The sequence below is a fragment of the Cydia strobilella genome, chromosome 7, assembly GCF_947568885.1.
Source record: "Cydia strobilella chromosome 7, ilCydStro3.1, whole genome shotgun sequence".
Taxonomy (NCBI): domain Eukaryota; kingdom Metazoa; phylum Arthropoda; class Insecta; order Lepidoptera; family Tortricidae; genus Cydia; species Cydia strobilella.
The window spans coordinates 12,303,018-12,326,385 of NC_086047.1; the positions used below are offsets into that span (position 1 = coordinate 12,303,018).

Genomic DNA, 23,368 nt, shown 5'->3' on the forward strand with positions numbered 1-23,368 from the left:
TAACGTACAATCGATCCTTGCCTCTACCCGTGTTATTTCTGACTACTTTTGAAACGACTGGAAATCTGTTAACGTTTAACTAGCAACCTAAAAAACCGGACAAGTGCGAGTCGGACTCGCCCACCGAGGGTTCCGTACTTTTTAGTATTTGTTGTTATAGTGGCAACAGAAATACATCATCTGTGAAAATTTCAACTGTCTAGCTATCACGGTTCATGAGATACAGCCTGGTGACAGACAGACACACAGATAGACAGCCAGACACAGATTCTATCTTGAGAATAGATCCAGCTAACGATATTCCCGACAGCAAGTAAAACAAGAGCAAACCATTTTAATTGGCTATTCGGGTGTGCTCCGGTCGGGGCTCTCGATGTGTATTGGCCGTCACCTTTTGCTAATTGGTTCGCCCACAGGACCCTCGGCGGGAGGGCAATCCACGGGCTTAATTGGGAAAACACCATGTTTAGGTGATGTCATTGTAGAGTTTGAAGTATTCGATGGCGCCGCATTTCTTATACAGAAGGATTTAGTCGGTTTTATGGTTCCGTACCAAAATTGAAAAAAGTACTTAATTATTTTAGAAAATACTTTGCGTATTTGGGACAGTCGTAAATTCGTAATTACCCGTACTGCAAAGGTAGACGCGAACGAGATAAATAGACGGAAAAAGGTAATTGAATCTGAACTTGACTCATGGTGTTCAGTCCAATGTCATTAAGACAAGTATTAAGAGAGGTGAATGGAAATTATACCCAATAGCTTTTTTTAAGTATTAGATACTGTAAAATCAGGTAACTTTAGTCCACAACTTATAACTATAGATGATTCAAGGTCAAGTTACAGTAAAATATGTATAAATATTTTTCAAATTGTAATGAGGATATCTAATATAGAAAAATCATTAATCTAAGCAACAAAATAAATGTTACGAGTACAAATCAAAAAGGCTCGTTGATAATCAGCGTTAATCATAGTTGTATTATTATAAGACTATAGTTACCCGAGTTTACGGTACGCCGAGTTCTTAAGTATTACAGACGTCGAGTTATTGGGATAATCAAATTTATACAACCATTAAAACCAAAATTAAAATATAAACGAACAGAAGCACTTTATCAATGACATATGAGTGAACATTCTATTCTTATTACCTAATCAAATACATATTTTCCGCCTTCGTCAATAGAACGGAAAGCATTCCCGAAAACTCTATTTTCCCTCCTCAGAGCTACGTCAAATGCAACAGCACTCTATTGTGCGCGCCAACAATGCCACCTGTCCAAAAAACGTATTTCCAAAAACCTTCAGAGATAACTACAAAGGACACTTCACCGCTAAAACGATTGCGGACGCGAAAATCTTAACACTCGCTAAAGGGAGCTCCGCAAAAAACGGGACCTCCTGCTCCGACTGCTCTAGCAAGACTTTGCACAAGATCGCCTGAAGATGCTACGGAAGTTCTTTATATACTGGCGGTCCGCCCCAGGTCCTTGAAGATCATTATTCTAATTGCTTTTCATACAGAACCCAAACGGTTTACTCTTTCAAGCACCATCCACTCACAAGAGTGAAAACGCGAAAATTAATTTAATCCCCTTGGGAAGTAATATCAGATAATGGCCGCTTTTCTTATTGTTGAATTTCACCTAGGTGATGATGAGCTCATAATTTGAACTTTCATTAAATTTCATATTTTATTTTTGGGACCACTCTTGTAACTCATCAAGAGCTTTCAAATTAAATTAGGACGAAATAATTATATTATAATTTGGAGCGTCAAACCTGTCTAACTGTCTATACCATCTTATTAAGATTCATTCATCGGGAAAGGAATTCAATTCAAATAGCGTTACCTGGGTTTAAAAAACCCATTTAAACCAGAAGTTACTATTACTTTCTGTAAATAAATAACAGCTAACAGTACCTAAACTGTAGTCCCTCTAAGATTGTTTGTTTTCTTTTAGATTATAAATAGTATTGGATTCTTGTATAAACTAGACATTAAAAATAGGTATAATAATTTAGAACCTAGGGCCCCTACATAAACAATTTCATTATGATGTCATATCTGTTTGACTACGAATGACTACTGTAGCCAGTAAATGTAATGAATGTTTCCATAGTGTTGGATTTAGCTACATAAACCATCATAATTCCACATTGTGAAATTATGTTCATAACATAACCACTGTCAAACAGTAAGCTTGTTTATGAAAGACTATGTTTATGATCAAACAGTAAGTTTGTTTGACCTATTATGTTTACGGCGTATCCCACTGGGTGAAACCGCAGATCCTATTGATCTTATCATGGTCAAGTGATTTAAAGCTAAAACGAACAAATTGCCAAAGTACAAAGTACGCGGAAAGATACTCGTAATTGTTTTGAAGGAAATTAACTAAGATCGTATGAGTTATGGTTGGCAAAATAGTTTTTCCACCTAAATACTGAACATTAAGTATGTTATTTAGAAGTAAAAATTAATAATAATGAGCTATCGTAGAAGTTTACAACTTTGCCTTTTCAACATATAACTTTGCCCACCGCGTCACAGTTCAGTAAAAGCGAAATAACTTAATAGTAGTTTATGCAACTGATACATAATGAGAGGCGTTAAAATAGAAGTGTGGTTTTATGAAACGAGCGTCAGCGAGTTTCATAATAGAATCACACGAGTGTTTTAAGGTCTAATTATGTACAGTTGCATACACTACTTTATCTACACACATATCATAAGTTCTCTAAGATGGGTTCAGAAACTTCAGAAGCCGTAGGGAAATGACCTGCATTGCTACTATAGTGCTATCTGTAAAATATCTATAGACTATAGATATTAAAATAATGCAAAAAAAAAATTGAACAAATACAGAATAGAAACAAACTACTCATATTTTCAACTAAAATGTAAATTCATTATTATTCACAACGACGGGACTTAATCGCGTAAATTAAGGCGTTGTCCCCGTGGTCTCGGAGAAGACTGGCTTAAGTTGACATCAACATCTTCTAGGCGCGCGAGTTTTTCGAACTACCCGCACATGGTCTTGTTTATTAACTTGAACGTCCCGTCGTTGTAAATAATAATGAGTAAAAATCGTGAAAGTTTAAATCAGTAAAATGTAAATTACAAACAATTTTTCACAATTCTACTTTCGTAACAGCAAAAAACCAACAAGCAAATGACAACAGTAATGGCGGCAATTCGATCCTCCGTCAAGACGATTTTTTTTAAATTATAGACAAACGAATGAAGTCCCTATTCTCATGTCACTCGAGATCAAATGTCGTGCGGTTTATAACTTTATATTTAAAAAAAACATACTGAATTGACGTTTCGTATCAATAATTGTTTTAATATCTATGGATACTAGAATAGACTTACAAAAATCTATAATGTAACATTAAAGTACAGATTTTACCTACTACCACAGATAAGGGAGATCTCATAGTAAAATTGGTTGTAATAATGCTGGTCATTTCCTACGGTTTCTGAACGCATTTTAGAACGCTAACAATATGTGCGTAGATAAAAGTAGTTACAGAAACACTTTCTTTTTAATCTGTGTTTTATAGCTAATAATATTGCTGGAAACACTGGCACAGAATAAGTAATAGTATTATCATACAGAACGGCCACGCACCGCCCCGCCCCGACTCGAATTACCGCACCCCGTGACAGAAATCTGGCGGACTTCTCGTACTCCCAGTACTATTTTTAAGCATATTACTCACACTATGACGCGTGTACGGACGTGCCATTCACACATAGAAACGCTAGTGATTTTTTATGTATAGCGTGTCCGCCCTGTGAGACTGGCCTATTGATTGATACGTATCTAACTTTAGTCACGCGGGAGCCAGTTGTGAGTGCGGATGTGTTTTTTGGTGGGCCAAAGAGGACCTCGGTCTAGAAAAGTCCCACATGTATGTCATTTTAACTGTAAGTAACTTTTATGCAGTCCAGAAAAGCTGAAGACAAAATTTCAACACTTTATCTGTATTACTTTTGCAATTATGGTAGTGGGCAATGTTATAAACAGATTTGGATACAACTTTTTACAACTTTGCTCAGCACACATCTAACCTTAGGGTTGTCACTATGTTACAAAAAAATGACTTGGCAGAAAGCATTTTCATAACGTTAAAAATAATAATAATAACCAGGCGTAGGGAGGATGTGACGACACTATCGCCATCGCCTGCTGGTTTTACCAGTACAATCAGTCAACGCAGGGCAGCTTGTGGTGAGCTGTTGAGGAGTAGCGACCCCACGTACCCGAGTGCTCAGCTCTACTGTCACCCGAAAGGTGGCTCGGTCTTCACTATTTGCGAATTAAAAAAATTCGCAAAGAGTAAAGACCGAGTTGAACCGGATCAAAATATAAAATCCGTTGATATTTGAAATATTGCATTGATGTGAGCGCACTTACATTTCGCCGTACGACTTTCCTCAAAGCCTGTGACGATGACGTCAGTCATAAGTAATTCTTTAATAGAACAGATTTAGACAAAAAGCGGAAATATCAACAGATTTAGCCTGATCCCTGATTTAGCCTGATCTGCTGCTTGAAATCAATATATTAGGATCAAACACATCTCCGTCCACTCCGACCGGTCTGCAATCAAATTACTCTAACATTCGCTCTAACATAAAGTCCGCTAATGTCGACTATTAAATTATAGTCCCCCATGCCGCGCGATTTATGCCGCGTGTATAGGGTATATTCATCAGTACTCGCTTAAGGACTGGGGCACAGTGGGCCTGACTCGTTTGTTTAAGGAACACTGGAATGCAAGTATGCAGCCATTGACACTGGCTCACAGATCACCTTTACTACAAGATGGAGCATAGGTATAGAGGTAAGGCAACTCGCGGTCACCACACATACACAACATGTACTAATTTTGTATAGGAGCGCGACCTTTACTTATTTCGGTGTTCGGTGAATTGCGCAGTGGAAAGGCGTCGGTGTTCGGTCGGAATTGTATGCAAACGCTTATACTTTGTTTCCACCAATGGGTCACCACTTTCCACTGCGCAATTCGCCACACGACTGAGCGCGCTCGTGTAACTAAATGGGATTTTGACTCAAATCAAATGTATCGGCCCCATTCGTAGTGCTCGTAAGGCCGGTCTTTACGAAATCATATATATTACGTCTATGCCTGTACTTGTGTAAATTAAGAGCATCCTCTGAAATTGAATTCTAGGAATGAACATGGTATTTTATTGCATAGGTACGATGATGTAGGATGCTGGGTAGTGCTGCTGGCGTCGTAAATGGTGTCCGTTTATTATGTGCACTATGGTACTCAGTATGCTGAGTTATCATAGTTTTTAAGTTTTATAACATTTGTACGCCAATAGGCAAAACACAGAGCTCTATAATTACCTATTATTACATAAGACCTAAACTGTATGACCTGTGTTCTATAAATAAAAAAATACTTTACTTTACTTTACCGGTCAGCCATGTTTAAGCCATTTTGGGTGGGGTCGCTTGAGCCGTATAAGTAGCATTATTAAAGTTGGCCCAGGGCCTTATTGAATCAATGGATGACCAGAAGACTGGGACATACTTTGTTCAGTGCATTGGCTTTGCCGTCTAGCGGGGCAATACCGCCAGCCTTGTGGGAACAACTTGTGGCACCGACTTGGAGCCCGTTTGTGAATATTTAGTTTTTTCATTATTTGAGATATTTAAAGGTCTAACTTATTTTTAAATTAATTGTTTCCTACAACTAGAATTGGTATATTTTGCATAAATATGTAAAAACGAACATTAAAATTTTGCCAGACGCATCTTTTCCCATAAACGAGTCCCATTATACATTTTATATTCACAAACCACTATCTATACCATATCATACACTTCCTTAGCTCAGTGTGCACGCACCCTTAAACAACTTGATGATTTGTTATGATCACCTCGAATGCGCTCAGCGGGCGGCCAAAAACTGCATTTAACTTTAAACTCCTACCGCAAAACAAACTTAACTCCTCATTATACAAGACTCAAACTCCACTAACCGCTAACGGGCCGAATTCGCAAAACAAATGAAACATTACAGGCTGTAATAATTAAGGAGAGAATAATTAATTGGAGTGCGCAGTCTTAAGTGAGTATTATTACGACGCCTTAAGGCCTTTTTTCGCATGCTTCATTTTGTGTGGATTAAATGTTTTCTAGTAACGAGTCAGTCTGGTCATATTTTCGAAGTCAAGACAAGTGTAAATAATTTATTCTATTTTAAGGGTGAAGATGTAAATGCTCTGATAGGTTTTGTTGTGGAATGAAAAAAGTTTAAACGTGGGTTTACAATAGGCATTAAAAATGGGAATAAAAAATTACTTAAAAGGGGCCGACAAAGTACTTGACATCTTATAATGGGCGCCTAAGCGATGAGAGTTTAAGCCGATAACTTAGGATAGATTTAAGCTAAAACGCAACTTAGTAATGTTGTTATCACAACTATTTATATATCTAGATTAATATTGCCAGGATTACAAACAATGCATTTGAAGTTCTATGTATTATGCAAGGATAGCCTACTGATAGTACTGATATGCTGCCAACATAATAGGTATAAGAAAACTAGGGGTAGTATTCATTATCATATAACACGCATGGAGCTAAAAAACCTATGCCGCTTGGAACACAAAATGCCAACTTTCCAAACTTGGTAAGAAAATTAATCCTCACCTTAATTTAAGCCATTAAGCTCGAAGTTTAACTGCGATCGCACCTCGTTTTACTGTTACACCTTTTAGCGGGACGTAAATTTTATATTTGTACTTTTATCGTGGATCGTGGCATCGACATAGAGTAGTAGGTGTATCATATATAGAACTAACAAAATAATAAAAATAGCCCTAATAGAGATTTCACTAGCACCACGGTCCACGCGTGACTATGATTATACATGATAGGGCTACCCTATTGCATAATTTCATACATAACTTCTTTGACTTGGAAGATTTATCACATGAATTTGCTAGGGCCTACTTGTCGAACTAAGGGTGCGTACATAACACCAATTGTGTTTTGGGGACCTTGAGATGACTGTCAAGTACCGTAAGGCAGCTTGGTTATTTTTAGCTAAACTAAATTATAACATCGTCGGTATATTAAATTGTATAATTTTGTATTGTAATTAGAATTATATCTTATGTTATTGTTATTATTGAATTATGGAATTGTTGACATCATTAATTTATAGTTGCATATGTGCATTTTAAAAATATTGACATGTGAATATAAATTTATTCTTATTTTGTTAGTAATTATTGTTAAGTATGTAACTGACAGTTTATGATTAATACCAATAAAAATCTATCTATCTATCACTCTGTACTATTATTTTGTCTGCACAGTTGTTTAGTTCCCTGCAATGTCGTCGTAAATTCCGTCGTAATATGATATGACCGATCAACGACAGAAGTCGTAATATTAATGCGTCTGGCGTAGGCTTCGAAGCCTACGGATTATCTGACGGCCATTGGTGGATTCTATTATATAGGATTGCAGTTGTTCTTGTTTTGTAATTTAATTCATTTCAAAGGGAGACTTTTTATATCCAGCAAACAGCCCGCATTATGGTGAGAAAATTTCCATATGTAATTCCATATGTAACTTGTTTAAAATAGGTACAGTCGCCATCAGATATATCGGAGAGCGGCCAAGGTGCTCACAAATATCTGAACACGCCTTTATTGTCAAGGCGCTAGAGTACGTGTTCAGATATATTTGAGCACCTCGGCCGCTCCGGTATATATGTCTGATGGCGACTGTACGAAACAGTTTTGCTAGAATACTTTACATATAATAAGTAAATGTTGTAATTTACTGGTTTAATTGTGTAGCGTGTGTGCGCGTTTAAAATAGTATTTTATACAATAGAGAGCTTTTCAGTCGAGTACTATACAGTGTTTAAGCAACGAAGCTTACTGAGTTGCTTAAGTTAAGGTACGAGATTGAAGAGCTTGATTATATCCAGGGACCGGCCCGCTATCCCTTATCGGGGTTTTATAAGGGTATTGCATAAGGCTTAACTCACCATACCCTTTGCCAGACGAAACCCTTTGTTTTGCTTTTAAAAACCCTTATATAAAGCTACCACATTTGAGTAATCGGTAGCCCAAATACCCATACAAAACCCTTATCATCCGCTCACCAACACCTTGCATATTGCTTATAAGGGTTGGCCTTATAAAGGGCTTCCCTTTTAGCATATAAGCGTGCACATTTAAGTCGTCTACCTTGTTCATAAAGCACACATTAGTTCGAAACCGAGCGATCGTCGGCGACGACGGCGGCGTTCTTTGACTAGGCACGTATTTCCTTTCCTTTTCATACACTACCGTAGATATATACAATTCCTGTCTCTTTCACGCAAAGGGAAACCTTTATAAAAAGCGCTTAAAGACAAGGGTAACCCTTATTAAGAGCTAGCCTTATTTTTGGTTAGCTTTTCGGTAAGGGTTAGTCAAAGGTAAGGGTATGAATGGGCTTGCAGTTCAAAAGGGAAAGCCTTTCAAAGTGTTAGCCGTGTTTAAGTGTCGCCCATTGAAAGGGTTTTATCGCGGAAAGGGTTGTCCGGTCCCTGATTATATCACTATTGTATACAATACTTTTTCTACGAGACAAAAAAATAATACCTACTTTTAACTAGTAGAATCATATACTTAAGTAAACAAACCAAAAGTATACAGCTAAGATACGCGAGCTGCCGTGGCCCGCGGGCCTAGCGCCCCCGGCGGGTTGGTCAACGACACCTCCTCGTAACTCATGAGACCCTGGTACCTACTCCGCGCTAAATTCAATTATAAGACAGTTTTTTTCTCGATTTTGGCTACCGTAGCCTATGGAGACTAACAAGCAACGCTAAGCGGTTTTCGTAGGATATGGATGTTGCTATATGAAGGGTGTCACATGCGCGTTTATGACTTATGAAGCAATTGTTGGCCAACCAATCACAAAGCAGATACGACGCAGCAGCGTGTTTTAAGTAGGCTAATTTGCATTGAATCGAGTCTCCTTAAACAAGAAATATTTTACTGAAATGTATGAAGTTCTATTTTCAAAATTTTTATAATTGACTAAACCGTATCGATATAGTATTTTATACAATCGTGATATAATAGAGAGCTTTTCAGTCGAGTACCGTGTTTAAGCAACGAAGCTTGCTGAGTTGCTTAAGGTAAGGTACGAGATTGAAAAGCTTGATTATATCACTATTGTATACAATACTTTTTCTACGAGACAAAAAAATAACTAGTGGAATCATATAGGTAAACAAACCAAAAGTATACAGGATACGCGAGCTGCCGCAGCCCGCGATATCTTCATATTCGTACGCGCCCCGGCCGCGGCCGCCGCGGGCCCGGCGCCCCCGGCGGGTTGGTCAACGACACCTCCTCGTAACTCATGAGGCCCTGGTACCTGCTCCTTGCTAAATTCAATTTTAAGGCAGTTTTTTTCTCGATTTTGGCCACCGTAGCCTATGGAGACTAACAAGCAACGCTAAGAGGTTTTCGTAGGGTATGGATGTTGCTATATGAAGGGTGTCACATGCGCATTTCTGACTTATGAAGCAATTGTTTCTACTACAACATAAAATAAAATGTTTTTGTTGGCTAACCAATCACAAAGCAGATGCGACGCAGCAGCGTGTTTAAGTAGGCTAATTTGCATTGAATCGAGTCTCTTTAAACAAGAAATATTTTATCGAAATGTATGACATTCTATTATCAAAATTTTTATAATTGACTAAACCGTATCGATAAAATTCTTATGCTTGAGTCGGAAGTGCCATAGACTATCCAACGTTGAAAAGAGTAAGGTTGTAGTTTAGCATATCAAGTTGTAATGCACAGATTATACTCGACGAGTAGAAAAAATTTTTTATGCTTGAGTCGGAAGTGCCATAGACTATCCAACGTTGAAAAGAGTAAGGTTGTAGTGTTGCATATGAAGTCGTAATACACAGATTATACTCGACGAGTAGAAAAAGAATTAGATAATATTTATGTTCAAAACATAAGAATAAACGTACCTTGTTTCAGAAAATGTACCTCACCAGACCAGTGATTTCAATCTACTAAACTGATAATTTTTCAACACACTTGCTCAAAACGACGTTTTAAGAAGGCTCTTCTTTAATTGGTCGGACTGGCGGGCACGGGTGCGCCCGACCGCCTGCGCGGTGCGCGGCCCGGCCGGCCCGCCCGCCGCGCCGCCCGCGGCCGGGGCGAGCGAGGGCCGGCCGGCAGTACGAGTATGACAGATGAAACACACAATACTAACTGTTTTAACTATTAAAATTTGATTAATATGAATGTTTCTTTTTTTTCTCGCAAGTGTGTTCAAAAACGTCGTATGAAACGCGTGTGCATTGGTCATTACACACATCGGCTTTCTTATTGCGCGCTCGCTTACAGCTCGCGCGCACAATATCGCCTCGTATGTAATGACCAACTTAGCACACTTGAATCATAATGTACTATTGTGAAATTTTCGTTAGCTACAATCATGTAATTCTTTACCTACCAATATATTTTAGCTTATCATGTATTCCACATGACAGTATTTCCAGTTTCATCCTCACCTTGCTTTAAAACTCGGGTTTCGCGGGTCCTGTCTATACAGCACCATTTCGCAGGATCTTCAGCATTCTTTGTAATTTTTAGCAATTTCGTCTACAAATACGGTTCAAACTGCCAACGAGAAAAAAATACGTATAAACAAAAGATTACCCTTAATCCTGGAGGCATCGGTAGGCTTACCAGCCTCTCTCGCCCGCAATAAAAGTCATCTCCACGCGTGGGCTATGATTTATGTGGTCTCGAGCAACGCCGCGGCGCGTAGGTACCACAGTCATTAATGAGTTTAGGAAGGGTGGAAATTTAATAAGACGCTGTGGTGCGTAGTTATGCAAATTTTATTGAAGGCAAAGCCTTAAGGAGATGTTCGGGAAGGCTCTGCGGTGGCAATTGCTTGTTGCGCCGTAATACGCCGCAAACAATCTATTTTAACTTGATTGTGCTGCTTAGGTATGTAGGTACTGAGACTCTTCGTTTACAGAACTTTAATTAAATATAAGGATTTGAGATTTTGTGACCATGAAATAAAACTATGAAAACGGATTATATTCATAGTTTTATTTCATGAGTAACTATCGCGGTAACCGTAGACAATATTTTGTGACCATTTATTGCCGCGGGTTCGAATCCCTCAAAAGATATTGGTTTTTATTTTAATATAAAGTAAACACAAAATATTATAGGAATCACAAAATGTACGTGTTGGCGCTGTATGGCCGCCTACTTTATGCGATTACTACTAAGATTGTCAAGCGTTAAGTTTTGATAATCCAGCTTTCAATTCTATTGTCTATACTGACGTTGACGCGTATTGCTTGCTGCATAATTATTATTTTGACCAGTATGATGGTCGTTTTTGTCTACGTGATAGCGTGATAAAACAGTGTCCGTCACTTTGTACCCCGCGGAGTTAAAACGTGACAGTTATTTTATCACGTGGATAAAGCGATCCATAATACGCCTGCAGGTGGTCAATCACGTAGGCTATTTATTTTGGAATATTAAAACGCAGCGTTCAGGACAACATTATTTTCGCCTGTGTAACTAGCTGCACGCACAATACGCTCAGGCGGTAATGTGCCAGCGCTCCTGTAATACTCCGTTATTGTCCCACGCTTCTTGGGGTCTAACGGTTATGGTATTAGAGGCTCTTCTCGCACTTGTACGTCTACGAAGGTACTGGATTTTATACACGCGCCATTACGAGTCTTAACGCGATCTTAGCTGAATTCGCTAGCTCTTCGGAGCTGATGTAAAACCACTTATAAAAGGAGCATATACCTACTATACATATTTTTTTAAACGGTACTTACATAGACGGGTTTTAATGCTAAATTACTGTTTACTACTTTTCAAAACAGTTTGTTTGTATCACTTTATACGCAATGCAAAAAAGCGTAAGACTGATAGTACTTAGACAGTTAGCGTAGCCTATGGACGCTTGCAATTTCCTGGGATGGCACATGTGCGTCGCCTGCAAACTTAAATGCTGGTTTCCAGACCATAGCAAATGTATCCTTCAATTTGAAAATAAATGTTTTTTACTCTTATTTCATAACCTCGTAAAAGTATCGATCTTAAATGAATTTACGTAACATAATTAACCGATTTCAGAATTTTCATCAGTTTTCATATCCATTATACACAATCAGTAGACACGTTTAATAAACGAAGCAGAAAGCAATGTTTACAGTGCACGTTTTAATTTCAATTGGTTATGTCATCATCAGCTAGGGTTGTCACGTTATGTCCCGGAAAATTGGGGAATTTTCCAGTCGACTGCCTGTGTGATTATTGTGTCGGTGTAGACATAGACACACTTAAACATGTACTGTTTCTGATCATGACCACAAATTAAAACGCATAGGACCTTAACATAATGACCAAGTAGATAAACTAATAAATGAACTGGAATAACAATGATGGCAATGTTAAGATTTTTTTATACTACGTCGGTGGCAAACAAGCATACGCTTGTTGTAAGCAATCTCCGTAGCCTATGGAACCTGCAACTTCAGAGGTGTTACATGCGCGTTGCCGACCCTAACACTCCGTACCCTCGTTGAGCTCTGATTAAGATTTTGATTAAAATTACAATACATATGCTGCTGTCTAATTTCATGACTCATTAAAATTTTGCTGTTCGGTGACAGCCCTACTTAATTACAAACAAATATCGATAATGACCCGCCAGACATGAAATCATACGTATCTGGTTACGGTCCCTGCATCATTGTCATTCGTTAGTCGACGCTGATTCAATCATCACGCCATGACAGTGCTCATATTATCCGCCGTTTTCGCGCTGACGTCATCAGCCAAAGTAACATGGCAGCCGAACACAAATTTCAACATCGCTTCTAATTTCGCTGATGGGAAATTGCCGTGCTCCAAAGAAACTGTCATATTTTCTGAAACTATACAAGGCTCTGTGCGAATTCAAGGTGACACTGCTGCTCAGGAGTTTATACTCCCTGAAACAGGTGACATATTGCTAGACGGAACACTGTTCATTGGTGCAAACGACAAGGATCAATGTTTGGAAGGCAACAAATACTTCATTGATAAAACTGTGTCATCATGGGCTGATCCGGATGTGTGGTCGTCACCATTGTACAACGAAGCTACACCAGATGCAGAGAGAGTCCCATGCATAGGTGATACTGTAGATTTTCCTGTAAACACAACATTTGCAATAAAACTTCCTGAGCTAACACAAACTGTAAAAAAAGTAATTGTGAGCGGCTTAAATTATAACTTATATTCTCTCCTTCATCATATTATGCACCAAGACGATTCGCAACAGTTCTATGTAAATTCCATCAGGGGCATTGGAATAAGAATAAAAGAAGATGGCTGTCGGTCTCCAATCAAAGGTTGCCCTTGCCAAGAATATCCATTGAAGATTGAGTGTGATTTGAAATTTTGTCCTGTGCCTCAATGCTTATATCCTATCAAGCCAATCGGATTTTGCTGTAAAATCTGTGGTGGTGCAATTTCTTTTGAAAGAGAGCAAAATTTTAACTTAATGGAGTTGAAAGATATGGTTGAAAGAGTTGTTGCGTCATACAGCGATGATAATATAGTATATCATATCGGAATTGTTGAAGGTAACAAAGTACAGTTAGTTGTCACGGAGAAATACGAATATAAAGGTCAGAGCGCGATGGCAGCGCATGATGTAAATGGCCAAATACTTAAAGGCTGGTCTTCTGGAGTGCAAGCAGTTTCTCTCAGTGGCGGACCTCTTTCTGATGCTAACTATGGTTTAAAGATTGCTTTTTCCATGTTGTTTGTGGTTATTTTAGTATTTGGCGTGCTTTACGCTTATTATTATAAGATACCGGTGCCTAGAATTCATCTACCGACAATTCCGTCATTTGGACGTGGTTCGACGGCGGGTCTCCTTTCCAGATTTGATAGACGAACAGAGAGTATTGTTTCATTGACAAGAAGAGACTCGACAGTCACTGTCGCCTCGTCTGCGGGTGTGGGAACAGCGTTTAGGAATCCCTTGTACAGTTCAAAAAGGGGGCGTGTTGATGTCGTGGAGTCTGAAGTTGACAATGATAATATGTGAACAAGAATAATATGATTTAATTGTTAAATTATACTAATAAACGTACATTTATAAGAAGTTTGTTTCAGTACCTATAAAGATTCATCCAACTGTAAAGTTTTTTGGAAATTAACATTTGTGCTAAGATGTGAAATATTTTAATTTCAATTCACGCGTTGTAAGAAGGTACCTGTAGGAACCAACTTTCCTCTCAGCTTACATAAAAAAATTGAGTTAAGTTTAGGCATGGGTTGGAACTAGTGCATAATAAACTGGCAATGAATCACTACCAGGACCGCCTATCCGCCACTAGGACATGTCCGCTGGTATAAATCAACTTAGTCCTCCGTACAATGCTGCCCGATTGTGTAAAACGTCGTATATCATATAACACTCTTGATCAGTTACGCCCTATTTCGTTAGAGTGAAAAAGATCTGATTTATATACGCTATTATTAAAATAACCTTGCGCAAGAATTTGTCGCTTTTAAATTCAAATAGGGATTTAAATTGCGAAGCAGCATCAGCCGTCCCAGCTGTGAGATTCTCAGGTAGACAATGTTGTACACAACTACGTTGTGTGTTTTCGCTCCGTCTGAACTTAACGCGCTGTTCTTTTTAGGTTTCCGTACCCAAAGGGTAAAAACGTGACCCTATTACTAAGACTCCACTGTCCGTCTGTCCGTTTGTCCGTCTGTCTGTCTGTCTGTCCGTCTGCCTGTCACCAGGCTGTATCTGTATCTCATGAACCGTGCTAGAGACGTAGCTAGGGAGTTGAAATTTTCACAGGTGATGTATTTCTGTTGCCGCTATAACAACAAATACTAGAAACAGTATAAAATAAATATTTTAGTGGGGCTCCCATACAACAAACGTGTTTTTTTTTACCGTTTTTTGCGTAATGGTACGGAACCCTTCGTGCGCGAGTCCCACTCGCACTTGGCCGGTTTTTTGTACTTTTTGAATACGTTATTTTTATTAATAACCCGTCGTTCAATGGATTTTCCTGATTAAAAATCAAACTACCTAAATATAGCGCTTGCATAAAGGGCTGGAACCCGATCAGAGCTTTTGTTCACTACTTTGACGGTATCAATAGGGTTTGGTTCCACCGGGCTCCGGCTGTCATGGATTCGTTAATCATATTTCCTTTAAAGGCAATTCATCAAATTGGGGTGTGACTATGTATCATATTTTGTAGGTAGCCTGTCAACATCTTACACATACATATCTCTCTATAATATACATAGAGTGTAAAACAATTTCTGTCAGTCTGTAAATAATAAATTAAATTAGTCCCCTTAAGAGCATTGAAAATGTACTCATTTTAAATACTCGTATAAATACTAACTGGACATAATTTTTCTCATTCACTTAATTTTATACATAATTATTACCACACGAAAAGTTTAGGGAAGACGGATCTTGAAAGTATTCATAATTAGTGTTGACCAATACAATTTTCATTATAACACTGTACCATAGCGAACGGGCTTTACCGTCAAAGTTCAGTGGTACCACAAAATCTCGAACAAAGCAACTCACTCTATTGTCACTGCCATTGTTTTTATCTGGAAGATGATTTATGTGCTCTAACCGTGTTACGCCTACAAATGTCAATGACAATCCGTGGTTCCAATCCGCGGCAGTTTCTCTTGACTACTTAACAAAATTAGATTCTATCTCCATTGCCTTATGGTTGGAGGTATGTGTTTGTATTATACGCGACAGTTTCTAGTGGCTCTAATTTATTCGATTTTAAATTCTACGCCTTTGTTTTAAGTTATATAAAACCAAATAAAACTAAGCATTTTATTCTTAGTTATCATAGTTTCAAGACAATTCTAAGCTTAATTCCCCCGAAGTAAAGTTCTTGTTTCATTTGTGTTGACATTTGCGACTATTTTACTTGGTCAGAAAGCAAACAATTTTAACCTCTGTGTTCTATTGTTAAAGTCCAGAGATGAAACGTGATTGATGGGTATGTTTGAGGCTTAGATAAGCGTTTGACGTGTACTGGAAATGAAATGACAGGAATGACAGACGCCGTTTGAAATGTTGAAAGTATTTAGTTTGATGATGAGAGTTTATGATGTCGGTTAAGTAGATGTTTAAGACTCCTTTTTTATTAGGGCTACTTAGATTGGTAGGTATTTCGTGTTGCAGATAGAGAGACACCGGAATAAAATGTTGTCTGTGTGTAGTATCCCTACTAATATATATTATAAATGCAAAATTGTAATGACTAATGACTATAAATGTAAGTATTTTAATAGTATTTGAATGTTTATATTGTTTACTTCTATAAATTGTTTATTTTATTTTTTATTTTGTGACTTAGTATGTAAGCGACTTGGACATGATCTGTAATGCTTATGTATTTTTAATCAATAAATCAAATTAAATCAAAAAGTAACTCTGTTCGTCTGTCTGTCTGCTACCTCTTCACGCTTAAACCGCTGAATCGTTTTAGATGGAATTTAGTATGGGGAAAGTTTGAGGCCCGAGGAAGGATATAGGATAATTTTTATCAATCATCATCACCGTTATCCCAAGTAGACGAAGTAGTAGGCAGAAACTAGTGTATTATAAAAAAAAGTAATCTGCCAGTCAACTAGCTTTAAGTATACGCTTTCTTAACTAAGATGGGTGGTCACCACCTTACCTACTTACTTCCTCAGTTGTCTCCTAGATGAAACAGCTTAGTTTAAGACTAGGCTTAGTTCAAGTACGTAAGTACCTGTTTCATTTTGACTCACAGAATATACAATTTGCTGTGAACTATACTGTCTAATTTTTGTGGTAAACCTAGTATTATGTTCAAGGCAAATTCAAAGGCACTACACCACTCGGTGGATCACCAATGAGGTGGACGGATAAAATAAAGATATCCTTTGACGTTGCTCTTGTCCTCCATTTGAACACAATAATAATTAGAAATAAAATATCATCGCATTTTCAAACACAAACAATACTCGTAATCGTAGTGACGACTACTACATACATACATATTAAAAACATAGCATTGGTTTTTTTAAATTGTATATATTAGCGCAAATACCCACAATATATTTTTAAATCATATTTTAATGAGCTGTCAATTTAATAACTGGACATTTACATGGAAAACTTGTCATAAGTTAGTAATTAAGTATAAAGCGTCAGTTTAAATATAGTATATACTTAAATCGGTATTGTCTAGAAACCGCTAGGCGCATAAAAGCGACATTAAAGTCAGGGTAAACTCAAATTTATTGTCGTTTAGGTTAATCAGGGAAAGGTTTCCTTGCTGAGAATAATTCGTTGCGTAGGCAACATGACATATAAATTTACATATTGATATTATCAAAACAGTTGTAGAAATGGAGACATTGGCATTACTTATGACAAAGATAGATATAACTCCGTAATAGATGGATACAGTCTAAGGAAAAAACGTGCCTCGAAAATCAAGAAAATTTGATTCTCGTTCAGAGGGCGCTACTAGCTTTGGCTTACTGTCGTATAGATGGCGTTGACGGTTTCGTTTGTTATTTAACAATTTTAACGCATATCAGTGAAAGAACATGGGTCAAAATCATAAAAATAATTAATGCAAATAAATAAATCATTTATCCATATTTAAATACATTTTATCATATTTTTATAAATATTTATTTTTAGTTTTAAAGTGTGTCGACAGATGGCAGTGAATTTACTGGGGTTACAAAATTTACTATGACAGTACCGCTCTAGTATAAGTTACTCTATGCTTATGATAAACACTGCAGGAACATTCCACGAAATTGTCTACTGTTGTCCCGTACGAACGCGAATTTTCTCAGGGTTAGCAGGTATAAGTTTCCTTTTCTGTGACAAATGGTCAAAAATATGTACAGAAAAATAATTATTTGCTTCAAACGCCGAAAAAAAAGTCGCAACAAGAAATAAAATGCGTCTGTACGGGACAACCCGTGGAATGCTACTGCACTCTATATCGGTTGTATTTGTTTTGCTAAACAGTCGCCTTTGTTCCACAAGTAAGTATGGTCTATAGATTTATGAATTATTTCTTACGATAATGAAAAAGGATCTGAAAATTTGTTCTTTTTTTTCCTGGGAAATCTACAACGTGACGACCGCATTATCAACTATATACTTTTAGCTGACTTCAATATTTAGAAGGCGGAGGAGCTTCTCAATTGAGCGGCAATTTTTTTATTTATGTTCCACAATTTCTCGGGGACCCAGATTTATTAAAAAAAAAAATCTGCTAACAGTACACACGTTATATTTTAATTATAATTAAAAGTTACCAACCTTTTTTCATATCTATCTTAAAACTGAGCTAAATGGGGGAAAGACGATTAAGTCCGTAATTTCAAAATCTAATGTCCCTTGATTTCTAAATTCTTCCCCGAGCAGTGACACGCGCGTCGTTAACTTGCTCAAAATAAATAACTTGAACATTTAAGATATTTATATTTCTACGTATACCCCGAAGACGAGACGTGGCAATGTTGATGGATGATTTGTAATGTGTTATATACATTGCTGCATCTAAAAGAACACATATTTTGAATCTTTAAGCATTACCGTAGTCGTTATTTTCGATGCTGCAAAATCGACATCCTACATTAGAAGGGTTAAGGAATAACGCTTTAAAACAGAATGTAAATTTTATATAAGTCAATCACAAATCTTACAAATGACTAAAAGCATACTGCATTGTTCTAGAACTTGAATGGCATAAGTTAGCATTCGTTAATTGTAGTGAATTTTTAGTATTAAAATGTAAAAGCAGCGATGTAACAATCAACCATTCCTTCCAGAAAATATGACGGCGACCTTACATCAAAATAGCTCGAAAGTCAGGCATAGCGCTGGTCTGAGCTCGAGCACTATAAATCTAGAGCCGAGCACATTTGTCACAGGCACTGGCCTGAAATGTCGACTTGCACTTTTTACGACACTGTAAAGTGATGTACGACGCGTCTATGACGCTTTAAAATTGTTTTATATCCGCCATAAACCATTTAATAAAAATAGATGGGTACAAATTGTTTATTGCGCTGTGGTCGATGAGTGTTGATATGGGCCAAGGCATGTTTATTCGGTAACATCCATGTTTAATATTTGACGAAAACCAATGACCACTACATTGAAAATGTGCTGATGTGCTCGGTACCTACATATATCGAAATATTTGGATATTTTTGCATTTATCATTATCACACATGACATGGCGTGGTCGCCATATCATGTCCTTTCAAAAAATAGCCATAATGGTTTATGGCTACTGAAAGCGATGATATTGACGAGGAACTGTGAAATCTTGCTTTTATTTTTAGAAATTCATGAAGTTGAAGTCGACAAAAATAATGTCAATAGCTTGACCGTGAATTCCACAATACCACAACACTTACGATGTCTCGGGAAAAAAATTGCGCGCCTCAGATGAGCGTCAAACTGATAATCACGTAGACAAATGGATATCACAGCGTATGAAACTACGAACAATTCAAATATCAATTTAGCGCAAACTATCACTGGGGCCCTAATTCGATCACGCGTCTCATTTCGCTCGAGATCCGAGCGAGTTTCGAGAGCGTCTCGAATCTCGAATAGGGCCCGAATTAAGATGGATGCGAAGGGCGCTAAGTACTTTTAAACCGATTTTAAAGCAGACTCGTGACGACCCATGTGTTTGCTTAATAAAGACTTAAGTGTTTATAGAGATTAAAATTGGGACAGACTCAAGTTCAATAGCTTAATTTTGTTGTACCACGGTGAACGATAACGCTCCATGCTCCATGGGAATAAAATAGTAGATTGTGTCACAAGGTAGCAAAATGACATATTTACGGCGACATTGAATCCTAAACGAAGCGAAGGATTCTATAATAGAATCCCGAGAGGAACGAGGGACTAAAGTAGAATCCTGAGCGTAGTGAGGGATTCAACTGTGTTACGCCCAAGATGGAAATAATTTTGCTACCATGTGACACATACTGCTTTTCACACCACCTATGAGGTAATTATTATGTTTAAACATATTATTTAAGCAATAAAATAATGTGCACAAAAATGTAAAAATAGGGTCCTAGAACAGAAAAGTGTTACTTTGATCCCTCCTATCAGGGAAGAAAAGTGCCACTTTGATCCCTCCTAGCAGGGAAGAAAAACCCCTTTTTCGAATTGGTGATGTGACAAATATTTTTCACCACACCAGCTGGTTAAAGCCCTCTTGATTGTTCAAAAACGAATGAGAAAATGCGTTTTATCCACAAGTGGCACAGAAAATTAATAATTTTGAGTTGTTTCCTTATGCTGGCTAGTAGAATTGACTTAATGATTTATTTATTCGTATGGCATAATTGTTCAGTCGTTTAAAAAGATATTCTAAGGTATCCATTGGATTACGTCACCGTAGACGGTAAACAAGTTTGCAGGGTTTCCGTCGTATTTGCTAAGTAGGCAGTGCTGGATGATGTGCTCGATGTCCTGCATAGGAGCCCCGCAATCGCATTATGGAGACTATCCATCCACATTTGTGCAGGAATGCTCGTGAGCGTTCGCAGCCGTTTCTCTGGTGATTGGGCATCTTTGGGCCTACTAAAATTATGCTCAAATTTTCCCAGTTTCCTAACTTGTTGGTTTGATATAAAACCACTATTTTGTTACTGACACGGTTTTTTTAAATACAAATAAATCTAAAGTAAAATTTACAATTGCACCGATAGTAAGTAATAAGCATTCATAGCGTTCAATTTGAGGGTATCCTCACTTTACATTTCAAAATTGGAAACTGTCCAAAACGTATTCGAACATAAATTCAAATTTGTCCATAAAAATAAATTGCATTCGACGACAAATGGCCTGAAATACTCAGTTTTTAAATAATTGCCAGGTACGAAGTCACTACTAGTGAAATGTGATGTTTGTTCAGATATTCACATGTTTACACCTGGAAATCAGGGCCGAGAGTAAAGTTACGTGTGAGAAAATAGAAATACATGATCAGTGTAGCGCCATAACGGCGTAAAGGCGAGCTTTAGCGGACTTACGTAGTAAAAGAACAAAAGTAAAATTGATTTGTAGGTAATACTCGTAATAGTCATGGGAAAGAGATGATATGAACTATATAGAGGGGCTAAGAAAATAGGGATTTCCCGCCAAGTACATAGTTTTAGAAGGCCGAGCGTAACGAGATTCGATAGGAATTGGTAGGCTGCTAATCCTGGAGGTATAATATAATGTGCTTTTATAAAAAATGCGATTAATGAAAAAGAAAACATAAGTTACCGATGCTACAATCCAATTCTCACCGGATTTGAGCGCTGTAGCTGTAGCTATGGAGGCTGTGCTGTGAATGTGGAGCTCGCATTAACCTTTCGCAAGTGACGCGTGACTGCCGCATTACAGCCTAATGGCAGAAACCGTCCGCTTAGGGAGCTCATTCCATATGCTTGCCGAGCACTTGCGTGTTAATCGCTCTGATGATACAATATAAAAACGCTCTTAGATTACGTACAGTTTGTACGGTTCTTGGATTTACGTTATACTGGATTGTTTGAGAACTCCACTCGCTCAAGCTCGCTGAAATAATGGAAATACTCAGCAGCAGATGATCTGAGCGTGTGAACCAGCGGTCTGGGACCAAAGCACTGCTAACTAGTAGTTTAACACTTGAGATAATGATCATCATATTTTCGTTCTTACCAAGGCCAGTTTAACTGCTTTTTAACAATCAACCGCCGTCACTTTTCATAATTTTTAGTGGACAGTTTAGTTTTTTCGCTGTAGGAATCGGCTTAGCTTTTCGAGCTGTCGTTAGAGGTTCTATAATTTCTGACAGCGTTAATCATAAAGCAGCAAAGACGCATCTATTGTATCCGTAGCACTTTATTATTATATTTATTATCAACTATTTGCACAGACTCGGTTCCTTTGAGAGACATTGGTTTGACGCAGATAATTAAGGAAGCAGAGACACGAACATGACTCAAACGAGACGTATTCACACGCCTTGTGTGAATGATAGGGATTGTACCTGTTTGGTTTAAATATATTAACACAGATGGACAGTTGGACGTGCAGATGGTTTGATCAAGATCGTAGGACTTTTGGATGCAAGTGCGGGTTCAGTTCGGTGACCGGTCATAGTGAAGATCCCTGGGGGAGGTTTTTGTTCAGCTGTTCACGGTTTTCAGCTAAAATCGTCACAGTCCTCGTGAATAAAGACAATTTATCAATACATTTTTGTTCTTCGGGATCAGAAATTGGATTTGGTTCCAATATCGATAAATTCATTTATCGGTGTCTATTCAGGACATTTTGATCTTGGACAGTGAAGAAGAGACATGTAGTTGGCATATTTTTGGACATTTTTCCTAGGAGAAAATTCAGTTAGGCACGCGAAATGAAATTCCCGCCACCATTTTGCACCGCATTACCAACCGGCAAGTGCTTTTACCTCACGCACATTTGAAGCTCCATCGCAGAATCAGACTCGAAAAAAGTTACACTTGACAAGTCCTCAATCCGCATTTAAACTAAGCCCCTCCACACGGCGCGACAGATGTTCGAGGGTCCTCGTGTGGAGCACGCTTAGCGGCTACACTATGTGAACTTTTGTCATTATGCGCGTTTGTGTGAAACTGAACCTGCGTTCGCGGCACATTGTAAATATGTAACGATTTAAAATAGGTAGACTTTTGGACTTAAATAATATATTACTATGGGATTGGCTGGTCGAAGTATTTAGCAGATGGCGCCAGCATAGCTTGCCCTGTCCATCCCTAGAATTGTGTAAAAAAAATTATGCCCTGGATGCCAAATCTCGTACTTAGAAAACGGCGCAAGCTATGATGTCGCTATGCAAACCTTTGACAGTTGCCAAGCCCATTGTGAATGGAAATAATCCGTATCTTTTCCACCCGAATTTTAGTGTTAGGAAAAGGGACTAATAGTGAGTAGAAGCCTTGTAGGTTTGAGTGTTATAGTTACCGACAAGGAACTACTACTTATACTTACAAGGTACTTTTTATAAGTTGGAAGTTTGGATCTTGACCGTGAGCATTGTGAAGGTACATTGCAAAAAGGTACGCGATTTGTTTTAGAGGATAAACTCGTCAACAATAAATTAGATAACTTCGATTGGTCACAATTACTACTCATAGATTGCCCTCTGTTGTTATATAACAAACTATGTAATGTGTTTA

The 23,368-nt window shown here is 37.9% G+C and overlaps 1 protein-coding gene across 1 annotated transcript; it reads left to right on the forward strand.

Moving 5' to 3' along the window:
* Positions 1-12,727: 12,727 nt before the first annotated feature.
* On the forward strand, positions 12,728-14,226 carry LOC134742767 (protein amnionless). The gene has a single exon (XM_063675953.1). It carries the CDS (start codon positions 12,879-12,881, stop codon positions 14,184-14,186), a length of 1,308 nt encoding a protein of 435 aa, XP_063532023.1. The 5' UTR covers positions 12,728-12,878; the 3' UTR covers positions 14,187-14,226.
* The last annotated feature ends 9,142 nt before the right edge of the window (positions 14,227-23,368 follow it).